This window comes from Marmota monax, unplaced genomic scaffold, assembly GCF_021218885.2.
Source record: "Marmota monax isolate L192 unplaced genomic scaffold, Marmota_monax_Labrador192_F-V1.1 WCK01_AAM20220418_F8-fsc00002, whole genome shotgun sequence".
Classification (NCBI taxonomy): Eukaryota; Metazoa; Chordata; class Mammalia; order Rodentia; family Sciuridae; genus Marmota; species Marmota monax.
In genome coordinates, this window is record NW_026693571.1 from 12,102,253 (window position 1) to 12,120,865 (window position 18,613).

At 35.3% G+C, this 18,613-nt stretch overlaps 1 protein-coding gene across 2 annotated transcripts in view; it reads right to left on the reverse strand.

Annotated features, from left to right (window-relative positions):
- Gstcd (glutathione S-transferase C-terminal domain containing) overlaps positions 1-18,613 on the reverse strand; it is a 209,269-nt gene that overhangs the window by 27,528 nt on the left and 163,128 nt on the right. For both annotated transcript variants that reach the window (XM_046459202.1, XM_058583789.1), the window contains exons 6-8: positions 7,361-7,476; positions 7,155-7,199; positions 3,838-3,966 (exon numbers count right to left, since the gene is read on the reverse strand). In XM_046459202.1, coding sequence (XP_046315158.1) covers positions 3,838-3,966; positions 7,155-7,199; positions 7,361-7,476 — 290 coding nt within the window. The remainder of the gene's footprint in view (positions 1-3,837; positions 3,967-7,154; positions 7,200-7,360; positions 7,477-18,613) is intronic.

Sequence of the window (18,613 nt, forward strand, 5' to 3'; positions counted from 1 at the left end):
CTACTTAATAACATTGTTATGGTTCAGATATGAGGTATCTTCTGAAAAGCTCATGCATTGATGCAGGAATGTTCAGAGATGAAATGATTAGATTATGAGAGCTGTAACTTCATTGGTGGATTAATGATTTGAATTGATTACTGGGTGGTAACTATAGGAAGGTAAGGTATGGTTGGAAGAAGTAAGTTATTGCGGGGTGTGCCTTTCTGGATTATATTTGTCCTCAATTGATTTCTTCCTGTCTTTCAGCTTCCTGGATGCAATGAACTGAGAAGCTTTCTTAAGTCACACCTTTCTTCCGTCACATCTTACACCCAGAGCAATGAACTTGGCTTATCATGGACTGAACTTCTAAAAATATCAGCTCCAAATAAACTTTTCTTCATCTAAAATAAACTTTTCTTCCAAATAAACTTTTCTTCATTGTTCTTGTCAGGTATTTTGGACACAGAGACAAAAAACTGACTACTGCACTTATTTTTTTCCCCTTCAGTCTGCCTTCTACCTTAATACTTTGTATCATGATTTGAGTTAAAGACATTCAAATGCAGTTTCATCAAACATGGAGTTTGATCTTTTTTTTTTTTTAATCACTCTTCTTATTTGAGGGTCCGATCTTTCTTGGGGAAAAGAGGTATTGAAATATCTCTATCTGCTTTCTCATCTTTTCTTTTTGCCTTTGTGATTTCTAAAAATTGTGTTTTCAGGATAGAAAATTTCTCTAGTCCTCATATGATTACTCATCAAAAGTATTACTGAATTATCATGTATAATTACATATGCTTCTTTTAATTATATACTAACAGACCTAACTAAAAATGAGCTTGTAATTAAGCACTCACCACTGATAAACCATCAATAATCACATTAAAAATTATGTTATAGGCAAAATAGAAAAAAGCAAATGCAAATAGCTGGAAAATAAAACATTTGAGTTTTTGAAACACAATAACAAATCAAAAATATTCACTTATACTTAGAAATCAGTACCTTAGCACCCGGTTAAGATGATAGTTTGGAATTGCCCACTAAAAACATTTAGCCTTGAGAAACTTTTGTTTTTAATATGAAGTGTACACTTTTCCATAGTCATCACCATTTTATAACATTATAAACATTTTTGTGTTATTTTTTGAGAGCATTAGTATTAATATAGATTATAAATTAAGTCTTTATTTGCCGCAGTCTGGCTGGGCACACAATCACGAGACACCACACAGCTTGTAGATTCAAACAGCAACTCTTTATTCCCGAACTCACACCAGCCGTCTACAATCACGTTCTGGGGAAATCCACGTTCTCTGCCTAAATCCACCCCTACTGGGCTTCTGTCTCCCAAAAAAATGCTGTCTGAATCCCGTGAGAACTCAAGGGGAACTCAGGCAGCAGGATACGCACTATTCCCAGCAGGAATAATCTTAAACCTGGAACCACCCTAAACCCGGATAGTTGTAAACCGGGAACGCCCTAAACTCGGATCCGCCTTGGTCCTTGAGCAAGGTCACCTACATGCAATGTCACTGCAAAATGTCCTATTTCCACGAGTCCTTCCACTAAGCAACATGGGGTATGCTGGCAAGGAAATTGTCATACCTACTTGGCTAATGGCTCCCAGCATTTATTAAGCTTAATCTTATAAATTTTCACAAGAATGAGACTAATCCTATACTACACAAAAAGAGGAAACAACATACCTTTTGTAAAAACAGCCTTAAAAAGTATACTTTTATAAATAATCTTTTGAAACTTACCCTTTAAGTGTATGGTAATAATGAATTGAATCAGGGTCATGCAGCTACATATATAGAAATTGGAAAAAAATTGCAAAACTTTTTGGGATGTTTCTTACTTTTGAAAAGACATATTTTCCTCAGGGAAATAATTAATCATTATAATCAAAATAAAAACAATTCAATTAAAAAGTATCCCTGTAACAATCAAATACTTGTTTTGAAGAAAAGAACATAGACAATCCCTGCTTAACAGTAGTTCTGCTTACAATGTTTTGATTTTACAATGGTGCAAATGTGATAAACATTCAATAAATACCATACTTCAAGTTTTGAGTTTTGATCTTTTTTGATATGCTTTGTGATACTCATTTGTGATGTTGGGCATTTGCAGCAACAGCAGCAGCAGCAGCAGGAGCAGCAGCAGCAGCAGCAGCAGCAGCAGCAGCAAGCCTCCAGACCAGTCACATAATAACAGGCTAAACCACCACTTTTCTGTAAGTACTGTATTGCTAAGCTTTGATGTACAACAGGTTAGTGTACTAAACACATTTTCTATTTATGATATTTTCCATTAAGTGTAAGTTTATCAAGAGGTAAACCCATCATGTATCAGAGTGAATCTGTATATATCTTATATACCATATAAAATATATACTTCTATATATAGAATTTATTAAAATAAATAACTATATATTTATTTCTATCTTTATTGCTTACATGTTTATGAATATAAAAATAACAAGTTGAGTGTAGTATATTTTAAAGATATTAAAAATTAAAAAAAATATTATTTCACAACATATAGGGACAGCCACCTTAAAAAAGTACATATTAGCATAATTTACTTCCATTAATTTTTTTTGGAAATGAGTTTTAAAAATATTTTTCATTGTAGATGGACACAATACCTTTATTTATTTTTATGTGGTGCTCAGGATTGAACCTAGTGCCTCACACATGCTGGGTAAGTGCTCTTTTACTGAGCTACAACTCCAGCCCGTTCCATTCATTTGTAATGCAGTTTTCACCTGGTTAAGATCACATTGCAAAAAGTAGTAGGCTCAGTTCATTGAGTACTTCCTAAATGCTAGGCAACTCCTAAGGGCTTCACATACCTTGTGTCAACATTTTACCAGTAAGTTTTTTATGCTTATTTTATAGATGGAAATAGGATCAATAGTTTGAATAAATTGCCTAAGACCACAGTTATTGAGTGCCAAGCAGGAATTTAGCACAAGGTTGTCAAATATTAAAATCCATACTCTTAATAATATTTATACAATTTTGTCCATGTTAACTAAATTTTCATACCACTAATAAATCAATGCAAACATCATGAAAATTCAATTTTCAAAGCTCCTGAGCAGGCTCCTCTCACTGAGCCCTTGCAGTCTAGACTAATAATATTTTTAAAAAATCTTTGCAAATTTGAAAGCAAAAAAATGAAATGTCATTGTTGTTTAAATTAGAATGCACTTAATTACCAAAGACTGAGTTTTCATATGCTTATTAGTCACTTTTATTTCTAGAAAAATATATTCCTCAAATAAACCCACTGTAAATAAGAAACTTTAATGAGGGAGCTATAGTAAATAGTAGGGGTGTTGGAATACCTGATATAAGAAAAAGCTAAAAACATTTTGATTTATTTCCTTTGATTATCTTAAGTCAAACTAAGTTAACAAAATCTAGTAACCCTAATTAGATTAGTAACTTTAATCATTTTTGCTTGATACAAGTTGTTGTATTAGTGGAGATAAGGCTAACAATTAGTATTTCAATTCTGATGTATAAATGATTTATTTAAAACTACTAAGAGTAGTTGGTTAAGACTTTAAAATTCTCTCCTTAAAATCTCCTTTACATCATTATTTTTTATATTTTAAGAAAAATATTGCTTTGAAAAAGACAAACATATACTTTTAATAATGAAGTACTATGAATATAATAATATTAATTAGTATACTATATTTTGTTGAGAAAGTATAGAAAGTTATAGATTTCTTTGTTTAGGAAAGAATATAAAATTAAATCCTTTATTTATTCTAAGGCATATAATTTTATTTAGCTATAATTAGGAAATTGAAATTGCATGATGACTTACCCCAATATTAAACATCCCTGTAAAATACTCCATGTTTGCTTGGATGAACCAAATGTTGCTTAAACCTAGATCATCACTTCTCTTCTTAGCACGAATTAGTGATAATTCCTTGTTTTCTATTAATATAACCTAGATTTTCCCAGGAAAAAACAGTATATTCAGTAACATAACACAAAATATTAGGACAAAACATTATTGCTATATTCCATAGCCTTAATAATGTTGAACATATTATATTGATCCTCTATTCTGTGCCAGGAAGTATGTCAGTTAATCTGATACTAAATTGAACAAGGTATTTGAAATCTTGAAGCTTAGGGTGTAGTGATATAAGTGAAACAAGCAATAATAACACAGTGTGAAAATGTTTAATAAAAGATAAACAATGTATAATGGGAGCACTCAGACTTGATGACTAAGGAAGGTTTTATTGGGGAAAGTAACATATCAACTGAGGTCTGAAAAATAAAAAGAACATAGAAAGGGGAATGGAAGAGTGTTAGGCAGAGAGAGAAATACATATGAAGGCCCAAGGTGGGAAAGAGTGTAGTATGTAAGAAGAAGTAAGAAAACTGGTATAGCTTGGCACAACATACATGTTAGTGATAGTGGGGATGGAGGCAAAGGGTATGGAGGTGGATTTGAGGATGGAGAAGTAATGGACTCAGGTCATGCTATGATAAAAGAAGGTCCAACAGCTTCCATGAATAATACAGATTATGGAAGAGTGGGAGAAGCAGGGACAACAGGAACCTGCAACAGTGATTTTGAGTAGAATTAAGACAATATCATCACTATTATTCCTGGTTCTTATTTTGTACTTATGATTACATTTATGGAAAAATCTTGGATCCCTTTGAATAGAAATCCTGTCAGAGTATAAGTGGTATTAAAGGCTTTTCAGCCTTTATTCTAGCCAATCCAATCTAAGTTTTCAGAATTATTAGGAAGGGAACTAAAGATACTATGTTCCTGGCTCTGGTTCTCTATTCTATGAACTTTCTTCCTTGAAACTGTTATTTTCTTTAATAATAAAAAGGCACTCACCTCTTCTAGGATTATTAGTTTATTTTTTCTTTATTCTCTAATTTATCCCTCACCTCCAATTATTCTGTTAAATATCTTTCTGACCAGTAAATCAGTTTCTCCATAATTTTTTCTTCTGCAAGTATTTACTATAGTTAGTTCACATCTCCCAGAAAACTCACAAATACTGTGCCCTAGTTGAATTTGTATTAAAAAATGACTTTTCTTCTGAAGACTTTTATGTTATAAGATGGCCACTGTGAGGAACTGATTTAATATGGTAGAAGATTAGAAACAACACAAATTTCTAACTGTACCAATGACTGAGTGGTATATTCAGTTAAAAACATATCATCACTAAGATATGATGATATGTAAAACTATTAGCAAATGAAAAATATTTGTGATAAAATAGTGAACAAAGAGCAAGGGGACTAAAATTTTATTTGCATTTGTAGAATTTGTAACAGAAATATTAGTATGGGCATAACTTAATGAGAACAAGGGAAGAAAAACATTTGATGGATCAAAATGGTAGGTTTGGGTATTATTTTTTATTTTCTTTTTAAAAAATTGTTGTTATTATTTGTATTCTTTATAGCTGCCATTCTGACTGGAGTGAGATGAAACCTTAGAGTAGTTTTGATTTGCATTTCTCTAATTGTTAGACATGTTGAACATTTTTTCATATATTTGTTGATTGATTGTATATCTTTTTCTGAGAAGTGTCTGTTCAGTTCATTGGCCCATTTATTGATTGGGCTATTTGTTTTTTGGTGTTAAGATTTTTGTGTTCTTTATATATCCTACAGATTAGTGATCTATCTGATGTGTGTGTGGTAAAAATTTGCTCCCATTCTGTAGGCTCTCTATTCACCTCACTGATTGTTTCTTCTGCTGAGAAGAAACTTTTCAGTTTGAATCTGTCCCATTTAATGATTCTTGATTTTATTTCTTGTGCCATAGGAGTCTTATTAAGGAAGTTGGGGCCTAATCCAACATGATGGAGATTTGAGCCTATTTTTTCTTCTATTAGGCATAGAGTCTCTGGTTTAATTCCTAGGTCCTTGATCCACTTTCAGTTGAACTCTGTACATGGTGAGAGATAGGGACTTAATTTCATTTTGTTGTATATGGACTTCCAGTTTTCCTAGCACCATTTGTTGTGTTGGTGAGGTTGTGGTGATGAGGTTGTGGGGAAAAAGGCATACTCATACATTGCTGGTGGGGCTGCAAACTGGCGCAGCCAATATGGAAAGCAATGTGGAGATTCCTTGGAAAACTGGGAATGGAACCACCATTTGACCCAGCCATGTCACTCCTCGGTCTCTACCAAAAGGGCTTAAAAACAGCATACTATAGGGATACAGCCACATCAATGTTTATTGCAACACAATTTACAATAGCTAAATTGTGGAACCAACCTAGATGCCCTTCAATAGGTGAATGAATAAAGAAAATGTGATTTTCTTTACACACACACACACACACACACACATATATGTAATGAAATATTACTCAGCATTAAAAGAGAATAAAATCATGGCATTTGCAGGTACATGGATGGAGTTAGAGAACAGAAGCTAAGTAAGCCAATCCCCCCAAAACAAATGCTGAATGTTTTCTCTAATATAAGGATGTTGATTCATAATGGAGATGTGGGGAGAGCATGGGAAGAATGAACGAACTTTAGATAGGTCAAAGGGGAGGGAAAGGAAGGGAGGGGGCGGGAGGTAGGAAAGATGGTGGAATGAGACAGACATCATTACCCTAAGTACATGTATAAAAATATGAATGGTGTGACTCTACTTTGTGCACAACCAGAGACATGAAAAATTGTGCTCTACTTGTGTAATATCAATTGTAATGCATTCTGCTGTCATGTATAACAAATTAGAACAAAACAACTGTTGTTATTTTTGTTAGAATTTTGATGTAATCGATCAAAAGAACATGCTCAACAAATTTTAGAAGCCATTATTTCCAGTTATAGTTATATTGAAAGTTAATTTAATTATAGATATTTTATTTAATGGAATTGCAATTAAAAATTTTTTAAAGACATGCAACTTTTTAAAAATTTGACAACTGTACTTTGGTCCTACTTTAATAATTTTCCCCTTAAGATTCTAAATCTTAGAAGTTTACTTCAAAGAAAAAAGAAAATGCCTGCGTCACATATTTAATTATGGTGAATGATTAGGAACTCTTGAGTAAGGGATAAGCCAGACTTGGCTAGTTGAATTGTGTTTATCTTAAACATTTCTTTTTATATATTATTCAGACTTTACCTGGCACGATGGCAATATGTGAGCAAGAACAATTCCAACATGGCCCTGAAAAAGTCAGTAAAAGAACCAAGTTAACTTTGGTCCTCATGTCTTTTGCTCATTGTAAGACAACAATCTTGCCAAATGAAAACATGACCTTGAGTGTAATATAGACAAGTCACACACTCTTGGAAAGGCTAAAAAGTATAAAAGGAGACATATAATACCCCGCCACTGCAGAAATCCACAATTCTGTCACCAGGTTTGGCCTGTTTTATCACCACATAAACAAGGTTGTTTAACTGTTGCTGTTTCCTCAAAGCTCGATCACTGGACATTTTGCCTAGGAAAAACAAGAAATGAAAACAATATGTATTGTGAGAGACCAACTACACAACTTAGAACAGACTATTAGGATACTGGAGAAGGGATAAATATATGCATGTATGCAAGTATACATACACTCTCACATAAAAGAATAAATTTCACATAATTAGTAGAGGACTGGAATATTAGAATCCAGAGATGAACTCTATTTTTGCTTATTTTACTTTTATTCCTATTCTATCAATGAAAAAAAGTCTTCTAAAGAGTAGAAACAATAACTGAAACATTAAGTTCAGAGCCATAAACAAAGGGTTCAATAAATTTTATCTAGATGAAAAAAGTAATAATCATCTCTTCCTTTTGTCCCTCTCAGAGACATTATAAAGACTATCTATTTTCAACACATTGTTTAAATTTCCTTATAAAAAGATGTATAATAAATAATAAAAAATTTATTATTTCACTGGCAGGCACATCCTTGAACTCTGAATTCTTCTGGGTAGGATACTTGGAAACTTTGGAGTATGGATGTCACATGGCTGAACTATATTAATGGTTATTGTACTTAGAGAGAAATTGGATTTTTCATTTTTAACTTTGAAGCTTCCTTTCCTCATGAGTCAGACATAGAACATTAATGTAATTAGAGATTAAAGATAGGGCACTTCCAAGTATGAAATGCCATGGACTCAGTATCATGAAAACATCTTAACTTGCCTTTCAAAAGCTACTGGGAAAGTTCACAAAAATATCTTCAGAAGGATGAATGACACTATTTGTTTTTACATTTTTCAATTGCGTTCTTTACAAGAGTGGTTTGATAAAAAAAATCATATAAAGATACCAAGGTTTCCTTGTTCCATTTCAAAAGAAAAACATGTTATTTTCCTTTTCTTCTTTTTTTCTTTTCTCTCTTATGTTACTAAATAAAATTTAAAAACATTAGGAAATTTTTATTTTAGTAAAAAATAGAAAATTATAATTTCATAATTTAGAGGTAATATTTATATACATATACACATATTTTATACATATAATGTGTTTCTATATGTTATATTCATAAATTCTTAATTTTCTAGCCAGTATATAAAATTACAAATATCTTCTTATGTCAGTACAATTTTTCTGTATTGTATACTTTAATGGGTTCATAATATTCCTCTCACTATATACCATAATTTACATAACCACTTCCTTATTGTAATATGTGATTGTCATCATACTACATAATATTTAAACACATTCTGACAAGTTTCAAACATAAAGGGCAATTGAAAGCCTCCCACAGCAAATCCCTCTGTATTAGTCAAGGTTTTCATTAGTATAAAAAATACTTGTGGTAGGCTACTTAAGAAGAAGCTTAGAGACCAACTGAATGCTGTTTGCTCAGGAACATCTGGCAATGCTGGGCTGAAGAGGATCTTGGTCAAGCAGTTTGAGCCTCTCAGAGGCCACATCCAGCTCGGCGCAGGTGAATTCAGGCTGCCCCTTGTACAGAGTTTCTGGATGATTGTTTGTGCCCCGCCACCAAACCGCCACGACTCAGGGCTACAGAGACGCTCCAGAGGAATAGAGAAACAACTCTTCGGTTCCTTTGTGAACCTTTTGAGGTGATGCCAACAGAGCCTCCATAGGCCAGCAGGCCGAGAGCTGAGGGGGGACCTGGGAGAGACAGACCGGACCCACCAGACCAGACCCACCCTTCCCATCGGACACCCCAGCAGAGAGAACAGCATCCACCATGGAAGAGAACTGACGTCACCAGAGTTCAGCGGATGGGACCACTCTGCAGCGAAAGCGGCGACTGCAGGTGTGTGACCCTCAGCCCTCGTTCTCCACACAGCGGGGAAATCGCAAGGGCCCCTCTCCCCAGCTCTCCATGAGTGTGATTGTTGGACCGAGGGAGTCAGGAGGGGCACCTGACCCCTGGCTCCCTCTCCTACCAGCGCTGACAACTGAGGCCTCTTTCGCCAGCTCCTGGGGGCGTGGCTACTGGAGGGAACCAGGCAAAATAAGCTGACCACCCACAGCCCCGCACTCCACAACCTTGGGGTCTGGGTGAATGGCAAATAGAGAGAGTGCCCAGTCGTTCAAGAGAACAGGGCACCCAGGGGGCTGTAGGCCCGGCGTGTAGCTAGTTCTGTGGAGAACACCACCGGTGAGTGGGGCCTGGCTGGCAGGAGAATCAGGGAGGTGGCTGGAGACCAGGAATGGCCCTGGGCAATCAGGACTGGAGAGCCCACCAGTGGGGGAGGAAGAGCCGCCTTACAGGGATTGTTTCCTGCATATTGAGAGGAGAAGCTTGGCCTGGTGGGTACAGCTCCACCTACTGGAAGAGAAGTTAATCGAACTTTAAGATTGCATTTATCTTTCTTTTTTTTTCATTTCTTTTCAATTTTCTTTTCCCCCTTTTCTTGTATTCTACCTATTTTCTCCTTTCTCTCATTCTCTTTAGTGACTTCTTCCTTCCCCTTCTCATACCTTTCCTCCCAAGCATTATGACTCCATTTATGTGTAATTTACTAAATGTATATAGGTAAATGTTCCGACGCAATATATAGTGCTCCCAAGTCCCTAGCTACGCCCAAATACTCTGGTCCATTCCCTGTTAATATCCCCCTTCAGTAGAGCAATCTTTCAAGGTTGCCAAGATATACTAACCCCTATACCATCACATCACCTGACCTAAACATAAAGTCCCAAGACCAAACCGCAGATCGCTATGTGAATCCGTACGCATTTTATGAAAAAAATGAATCTGCTTTAAAGTACAATAAAACTCAACATTTCTAGACATAGTCTCCCATCATAAAGGAGAGATCCTGGAGATATACAAAACCAAAATAAATTTATAGGAGTAAACAGTAACCTAGCAGTCAAACAGAGCTGGAAGTAACATGAGTATCATGAAAAAACAAGGAAGAAAAGGAGTACAAACAATGCAGGACAGCCTAAATCTACAGGAGAACCTAGAGGCATCAGAAAAATGGTCAGATAAAGAACTCAAGGTATACCTGAGTCAGATGGAATGGAATCTTAAAGAGGTCATTAGACAGCAAATGCAAACAATGAAAGAACAAATTGAAAATGAATTACATAAACAGATGTAAGAAGCAAAAAATCAACTCTTCCAGGAGATGGAGATTATAAAAAAAATAAAACGATAATCCTAGAAATGAAGGAAACTATAAACCAAATTAAAAACTCAAACGAGAGTATCACTAGTAGAGTAGATCAAGTAGAAGTCAGAACGTCAGACAATAAAGACAAAATATATCATCTCGAAAAGAGTCTAGTCAACTCAGAAAGGCTGGTAAGAAACCACAGGCAAAACATCCGAGAGATATGGGATAACTTAAAAAAAAACAAACTTAAGAGTCATTGGGATAGAGGAAGGTATAAAGGTCCAAACCAAATGAATGAGAAATCTGTTGAATGAAATAATTTTAGAAAACTTTCCAGACATGAAAAATGAAACAGATGTACAAATCCAAGAAGCACACAGGACGCCAAGCACCCAACACTACAGTAGACCAACTCCAAGACACATTGTTATGAAGATATCTCATATACAGAACAAAGAGAGAATATTAAAAGCTACAAGAGAAAGGAGGTAGATTACATTCAGGGGTAAACCAATAAGGTTAACAACGGATTTTTCATCACAGACGCTGAAAGCGAGAAGATCCTGGAACAACGTATTTCAAACACTGAAAGACAATGGATGCCAACCAAGAATATTGTATCCAGCAAAATTAAGCTTCAGCTTCGACAAAGAAATAAAAATCTTTCACGATAAACAAAATTTAAAAGAATTCACAGCCAGAAAACTGGCACTGCAAAGCATCTTGGGCAAAACAATACAAAGAGGAAATGAAAACAACAACCAAAACCAACAGTGGGAAGTACCTCAGTAAAGCGAGGGTGGGGGGAACTAATCAAGGAGGGGAAAACAAACCAAATTAAAAATAAACAAATAAATAAACAAACAAACATGACTGGAAGTACAAACCATATATCAATAGTAACCCTAAACGTTAATGGCTTAAATTTACCAATAAAGTGACATAGGCTGGTAACCTGGATTAAAAAAACAGATCCAACAATATGCTGCCTTCAGGAGACTCATCTGATTGTAAAAGACATACACAGGCTGAAGGTGAAAGGTTGGAAAAAATATACCACTCACATGGTCCTAGGAAGCAAGCAGGGGTGGCCATCCTCATATCAAATAAAATCGACTTCAAGCCTAAGTTAATCAAAAGGGTTAAGGAAGGACAGTATATACTGTTAAAGGGAACCATTCACCAACAAGACATAACAATTATCAATATTTATGCACCAAACAATGGTGCTGCTATGTTCATAAAACAAACTCTCCTCATGTTCAATAGTCAAATAACCCACAACACAATAATTATGGGTGACTTCAAAACACCTCTCTCACGATTGGACAGATCTTCCAAATAAAAGTTGAATAAAGAAACTATAGAACTCAATAACACAATTAATAACATAGACTTAACCGTCATATAGAGAATATATCAACCATCATCAAGTGGATATAAATTTTCCTCAGCAGCACATGGATCCTTCTCAACAATAGACCATATATTATGCCATAGGGCAACCCTTAGAAATTATAAAGGTGTGGAGATAATACCATGCATCTTATCTGATCATAATGGAATGAAAATCTGGAAATCAGAGCTGAAATCCATGAAACTGAAACAAAAGAAACAATTGAAAAAATTGACAAAACTAAAAGTTGGTTCTTTGAAAAAAAAAAATAAGATCGACAGACCCTTAGCCATGCTAACAAAGAAGAGAGAGAACTCAAATTAGTAGCATACAAGATGAAAAAGGCAATATCACAACAGACACCACAGAAATACAGAAGATAATTAGAAATTATTTTGAAACGCTATATTCCAATAAAATAGAAGACAGTGAAGACGTCAATAAATTTCTTAAGTCATATGACTTGCCCAGATTGAGTCAGGAGGATACACACAACTTAAACAGACCAATATCAATGGAGGAAATAGAAGAAGCCATCAAAAGACTACCAACCAAGAAAAGCCCAGGACCGGATGGGTATACAGTGGAGTTTTACAAAACCTTTAAAGAAGAACTAATACCAATACTTTTCAAGTTATTTCAGGTAATAGAAAAAGAGGGAGCTCTTCCAAATTCATTCTATGAGGCCAACATCACCCTGATACCTAAACCAGACAAAGACACTTCAAAGAAAGAAAATTACAGACCAATATCTCTAATGAACTTAGATGCAAAAATCCTCAATAAAATTCTGGCAAATCAGATACAAAAACATATCAAAAAAATTGTGCATCATGATCAAGTAGGATTCATCCCTAGGATGCAAGGCTGGTTCAATATACGGAAATCAATAAATGTTATTCACCACATCAATAGACTTAACGATAAGAACCATATGATCATCTCGATAGATGCAAAAAAGCATTCGACAAAGTACAGCATCCCTTTATGTTCAAAACACTAGAAAAACTAGGGATAACAGGAACTTACCGCAACATTGTAAAAGCTATCTATGCTAAGCCTCAGGCTAGCATCACTCTAAATGGAGAAAAATTGAAGGCATTCCCTCTAAAATCTGGAACAAGACAGGGATGCCCTCTCTCACCACTTCTATTCAACATAGTTCTCTAAATACTGGCCAGAGCAATTAGACAGATGAAAGAAATTAAAGGCATCAAAATAGGAAAAGAAGAACTTAAATTGGCACTATTTGCAAATGACATGATCCTATACCTAGCAGACCCAAAAGGTTCTACAAAGAAACTTCTAGAGCTAGTAAATGAATTCAGCAAAGTGGCAGGATATAAAATCAACACCCATAAATCAAAGGCATTCCTGTATATCAGCGACAAATCCTCTGAAATGGAAATGAGGACAACCACCCCATTCACAATATGCTCAAAAAAAAAAAATACTTGGGAATCAACCTACAAAAAAGGTGAAAGACTTATACAATGAAAACTACTGAACCCTAAAGAGAGAAATAGAAGAATATCTTAGAAGATGGAAAGATATACTCTGTTCATGGATAGGCAGAACTAACATCATCAAAATGGCGATATTACCAAAAGTACTCTATAGGTTTAATGCAATGCCAATCAAAATCCCAATGGCATTTCTTGTAGAAATAGATAAAGCAATCATGAAATTCATCTGGAAAAATAAAAGACCCAGAAGAGCAAAAGCAATTCTAAGCAGGAAGAGTGAAACAGGCAGTATAGTGATTCCAGAATTTAAACTATACTACAGAGCAATAGTAACAAAAACAGCATGGTACTGGTACCAAAACAGGTGGGTGGACCAGTGGTACAGAATAGAGGACACAGAGACCAATCCACAAAATTACAACTACCTTATATTAGACAAAGGTGCTAAAAGCATGCAAGGGAGAAAGGATAGCATCTTCAACAAATGGTGCTGGGAAAACTGGAAATCCATATGCAACAAAATGAAACTGAATCCCTTTCTCTCGCCATGCACAAAAGTTAAATCAAAATGAATTAAGGAGCTAGGTATCAAACCAGAAACTCTGCATCTGATGGAAGAAAAAGTTGGCTCTAATCTCCATCTCGTGGGGTCGGGCTCCAAATTCCTTAATAGGACACCTATAGCACAAAAGTTAAAATCAAGAATCAATAAATGGGACATACTCAAACTAAAAAGTTTTTTTCTCAGCAAGAGAATCAATAAGAGAGGTAAATAGGGAGCCTACATCCTGGAAACAAATTTTTACTCCTCACACTTCAGATAGAGCCCTAATATCCAGAGTATACAAAGAACTCAAAAAATTAAACAATAAGAAAACAAATAACCCAACCAACAAATGGGCCAAGGACCTGAACAGACACTTCTCAGAGAAGAATATACAATTAATCAACAAATACACGAAAAAATTCTCACCATCTCTAGCAATCAGAGAAATGCAAATTAAAACCACTCTAAGATACTATCTCACTCCAGTAAGAATGGCAGCCATTATGAAGTAAAAAACAGCAAGTGTTGGCGAGGATGTGGGGAAAAGGGTACACTTATACATTGCTGGTGAGACTGTAAATTGGTGCAGCCAATCTGGAAAGCAGTATGGAGATTACTTGGAAAGCTGGGAATGGAACCACCATTCGACCCAGTTATTCCCCATCTTGGACTATTCCCTAAAGACCTAAAAAGAGCATACTATAGGGATACAGCTACATCAATTTTCATAGCAGCACAATTCACAATTGCTAGACTGGAACCAATCTAGATGCCCTTCAATAGATGAATGGATAAAAAAGTGGCATTTATACACAATGTAATATTACTCAGCACTAAAAAATAACAAAATCATGGCATTTACAGGGAAATGGATGGCATTAGAGCAGATTATGCTAAGTGAAGCCAGCCAATCCCTAAAAAACAAATGCCGAATGTCTTCTTTGATATAAGGAGGGCAACTCAAAACAGAGCAGGGAGGAAGAGCATGAGAAGAAAATTACCATTAAACAGGGACGAGAGGTGGGAGGGAATGGGAGAGAGAAGGGGAATTGCATGGAAATGGAAGGAGACCCTCATTGTTATACAAAATTACATATAAGAGGATGTGAGGGGAAAGGGAAAAGAAACAAGAGAGAGAAATGAATTACAATATATGGGGTAGAGAGAGAAGATGGGAGGGGAGGGGGTATAGGAAGGGGATAGGAAAGGCAGCAGAATACAACAGACACTAGTATGGTAGTATGTATAAACGTCGATGTGTAACCAATGTGATCCTGCAATCTGTATACATGGTAAAAATGGGAGTTCATAACCCACTTGAATCAAATGTATGAAATATGATATGTCAAGAGCATTGTAATGTTTTGAGCAACCAATTAAAAAAAAAGACGCTTATTAGAGGCTTCTTCTTCAGTTCATAGTTTTCGAGGTGCAAAGTCCAACCAACATCATACTGGCTGTTGAGGGGATCCAGTGACAGAAGACAGAAATCACATGGCAAAGCAGGAAGCTGAAGAGACTTCAAGGTTCAGGGTCAGGCTTTTATAATAGTTTGCCCTTAAGAGAACATAGTTTCTTCCTAGGCCAGTTTCGCAAATAACCTCAAATAACCTTAAATAAATCTCCCCTTAGGTCCTACCTCCTAAATGTTCCACACCACCTCCCAATATCAACATTGTAGGGACAAAGAAAGCTTCTAACAGATGAACCTTTTAAGGGACAAACAGCATCCAAGCAATGGCTTCCTCTATACCTGCCACCTAAATTCCAACACTGACAACTCACTTTGCTTGATTTATCACACTTTTATCTATCCACCCCTTTATTCACCCAATATGCCTTTTTTAAATGGCAATGCAGATTTAATTTGGAAAAGGAATAATAAGAACAAGGAAGAGGAGGAGAAAGGATGGAGATCAGAAAAAATATATTCTTATGTTTTTTGGAGAGGTAGAGTCACAAATACTGCTATGAAGCTGGGTGTGGAGGCACACACCCGTAACCACAGTGGCTGAGGCAGGAGGATCATAAGTTTAAGGCCAGCCTCAGCAACTTAGTAAGGCTCTAAGCAACTTCACTGAGACCCTATCTTAAAATGAAAAAAAAATTTTAAAAGGATTGAAGATGTAGCTCAGTGGTAAAATGTCTTTGGGTTCAATCCCAGTACCCACCCCACCCCAAACAAAATGAAACAAAACAAAACAACCTCAAATACTGCCATGGGAGCCATCATGAGGCAAGGAACCGGCACAGGCATTTCTGACTTTGTTCTGTCTGGGGATTTCTTAAAAGTTCCTAGCCAAAGGATTTTTACAAAAGAAAGTCAAAAGAAATTATCTTTTTATTAAGAACAGGTGACACAAAAAGAAAATTTAGTAAATGGAATATATAATGTAAATCCTATATCATTATTTCTATTAGAAATTTAGAATTACCTAATTTCCTTAGATCTGTTTCAAAAGCAAAGGTTGACAGAGCTCTGTTTTTCTTACTAGGTCTGCATTTTGCATATAAAAATATTTATCGTGAAATGAAGGCTGAAGGTAGAAAGGTACTTTCCAGGGTTGTGTTTAAGTAGAGAGTATTAAGTAATGCTCACAGAGTTTGAGCTAAAAATACAGAAGCCAGATGCCCAGATGCTTTAAGGAAAAATTGCCTCTAATAAAACATTCCCTCTTCCCATTCCAGTTTTATAAATATTATGAAGCTCCTGGAAACATGAACAGGATCTCAAACATATTCAAAGGCAAAAAAGTGGTATTTTCAGATATGGTATTAATTTAAAAATCAAATCCTACTTTCTATTTTTATTCTCTATCCTTGTCCCTGAGACATCATTTACAAAAATAAAATTACAGTCTACTTTTAGCTTGAGTAAAAATGATGATTCTTCAGGTGCAATGGAAAAAGAACCCAGACATAGGATGTTTTAATACACATGATGCCAGTTGTTCTGTAATGTAATTCTTCTGCAGTGGAGTCTTTGTCTAATTCAAGTTAGAAGGTACTTGATTATTTGGACAACTTTAGTGTTGTTTGCACTGCTCTCAAAGAAAGGTAGACAAAGCCGATTTTTAAGCTAAGGACAAGACATATTAAAACAGTAGCATTTTTAGTCAGTTCAAAGCAACAACAACAACAAAAAAAAAAAAAAAAAAGGAAAAAAATCCACTGGACAATGTACACATCTTAGTCTAATAATTTATGTCCCAAATCAGGAGCTCTTAATTTTTTGTTTCTTAGCCTGAAGTGACAGAGTACCTTGTATGTTATAACTTATTTGTTAAAAAAAAAAAAAGGGTTGGGTTGGATGTGTATTAGACTTCTTTACCAAAGATTATTTTTCTGTTTTGTTTTTAGAGCATTTCTTTGAAATATGGTACAAAAATCATATTCTGTGAATTTTTTTTAAAAAAATAGCTGAATATGGAGACAGATGGCTAAAACTAATGGTTTAAAGATTTGTAAAACATACTTTTTGCTTGAAAAGTTATAAAATCAAGAGAGCAAAATCAAATTCCTTCAGTAGACATCTGTGTAGTGGATGCCACTCTTCTGAAGAAGATGTAAGACAATTAAATACACAAGACCTTAGGGGAGAGAGAGGATAACCACAAATTTTAATGTTTTCAAACAAGTCCTTAAGAAAGACAAGTTGATGAATGGTCTTTATCATGTTTTATAGGACAATGAACAGTTCATGAAGCCCAGGTTCCACCATGCTAGATTTTAAGGTTTTCATGCTTAGAACAATTACTAAGGCACAAACTCTATGCCAGTACTTAGTATATACTAAGGGCACATTTCCTCAAAATGAATAAGATGCAATCCCTTTCTTTAAGAACTAGGAGGGTTCCTAAGAAGGTATGTGTGTTTATTCTATGCAAAGGTGTGTATACTAAAAATTAAATACTAACTTCTTGAGATATTATAGTCTATTTCACTGAAATTAGTGACATTTCAGCAACCCTTTGTAAAGGATCAGAAATTTTCCAGATAGAGTGGGCTGGGGAAGCGAGGTCAAGAACAGTCTAGCTTATTTAGGGAAAACCACAATTAACTCACTCATGCTTGAAAATAAGGGATCAACAGAGAAGTGGTAGAATATCAGTCAGAAAATACAAGTAGGGCCAGATGGGAAAAGAAATTGCTTGCTATTTTGCCTCTCTGCATCCTATAGAAAATATGACTTTGCTATAATACTTAAATGTGTTTAGAGCTCCTTAGAGACTAGTTCTCTCAGGATATATAGCACTGTTATTTTTATGAAATTACATATATATTCTTTTATAATACCAGCCTACCTCCTTTTAGCTTTCCCCCTCTCCCCCTCTGGGGCATTCAACCTCAACTGATGCTCAATACATTAAGTGATTTAATTAAGCAAATGCAAATGAATCACTTGAATTCATTGAGTCATTCTGAAGCCTGGTTTACAGATAAAACAAACTCTTAGAGTCCATTTTGGATTCTCCTCACTCTCCTTCCCAGGTTCCTGTAGGGGAAGCCTTGTCATAATCCTGAAGTGCTCAACTTAACCAGCTTCTGTCTCTTTGTGCCATGGCTAATCACTGAGTGTGCTTTTCTTGGGCATATTACTAAAATCTCTTCCGAATCTA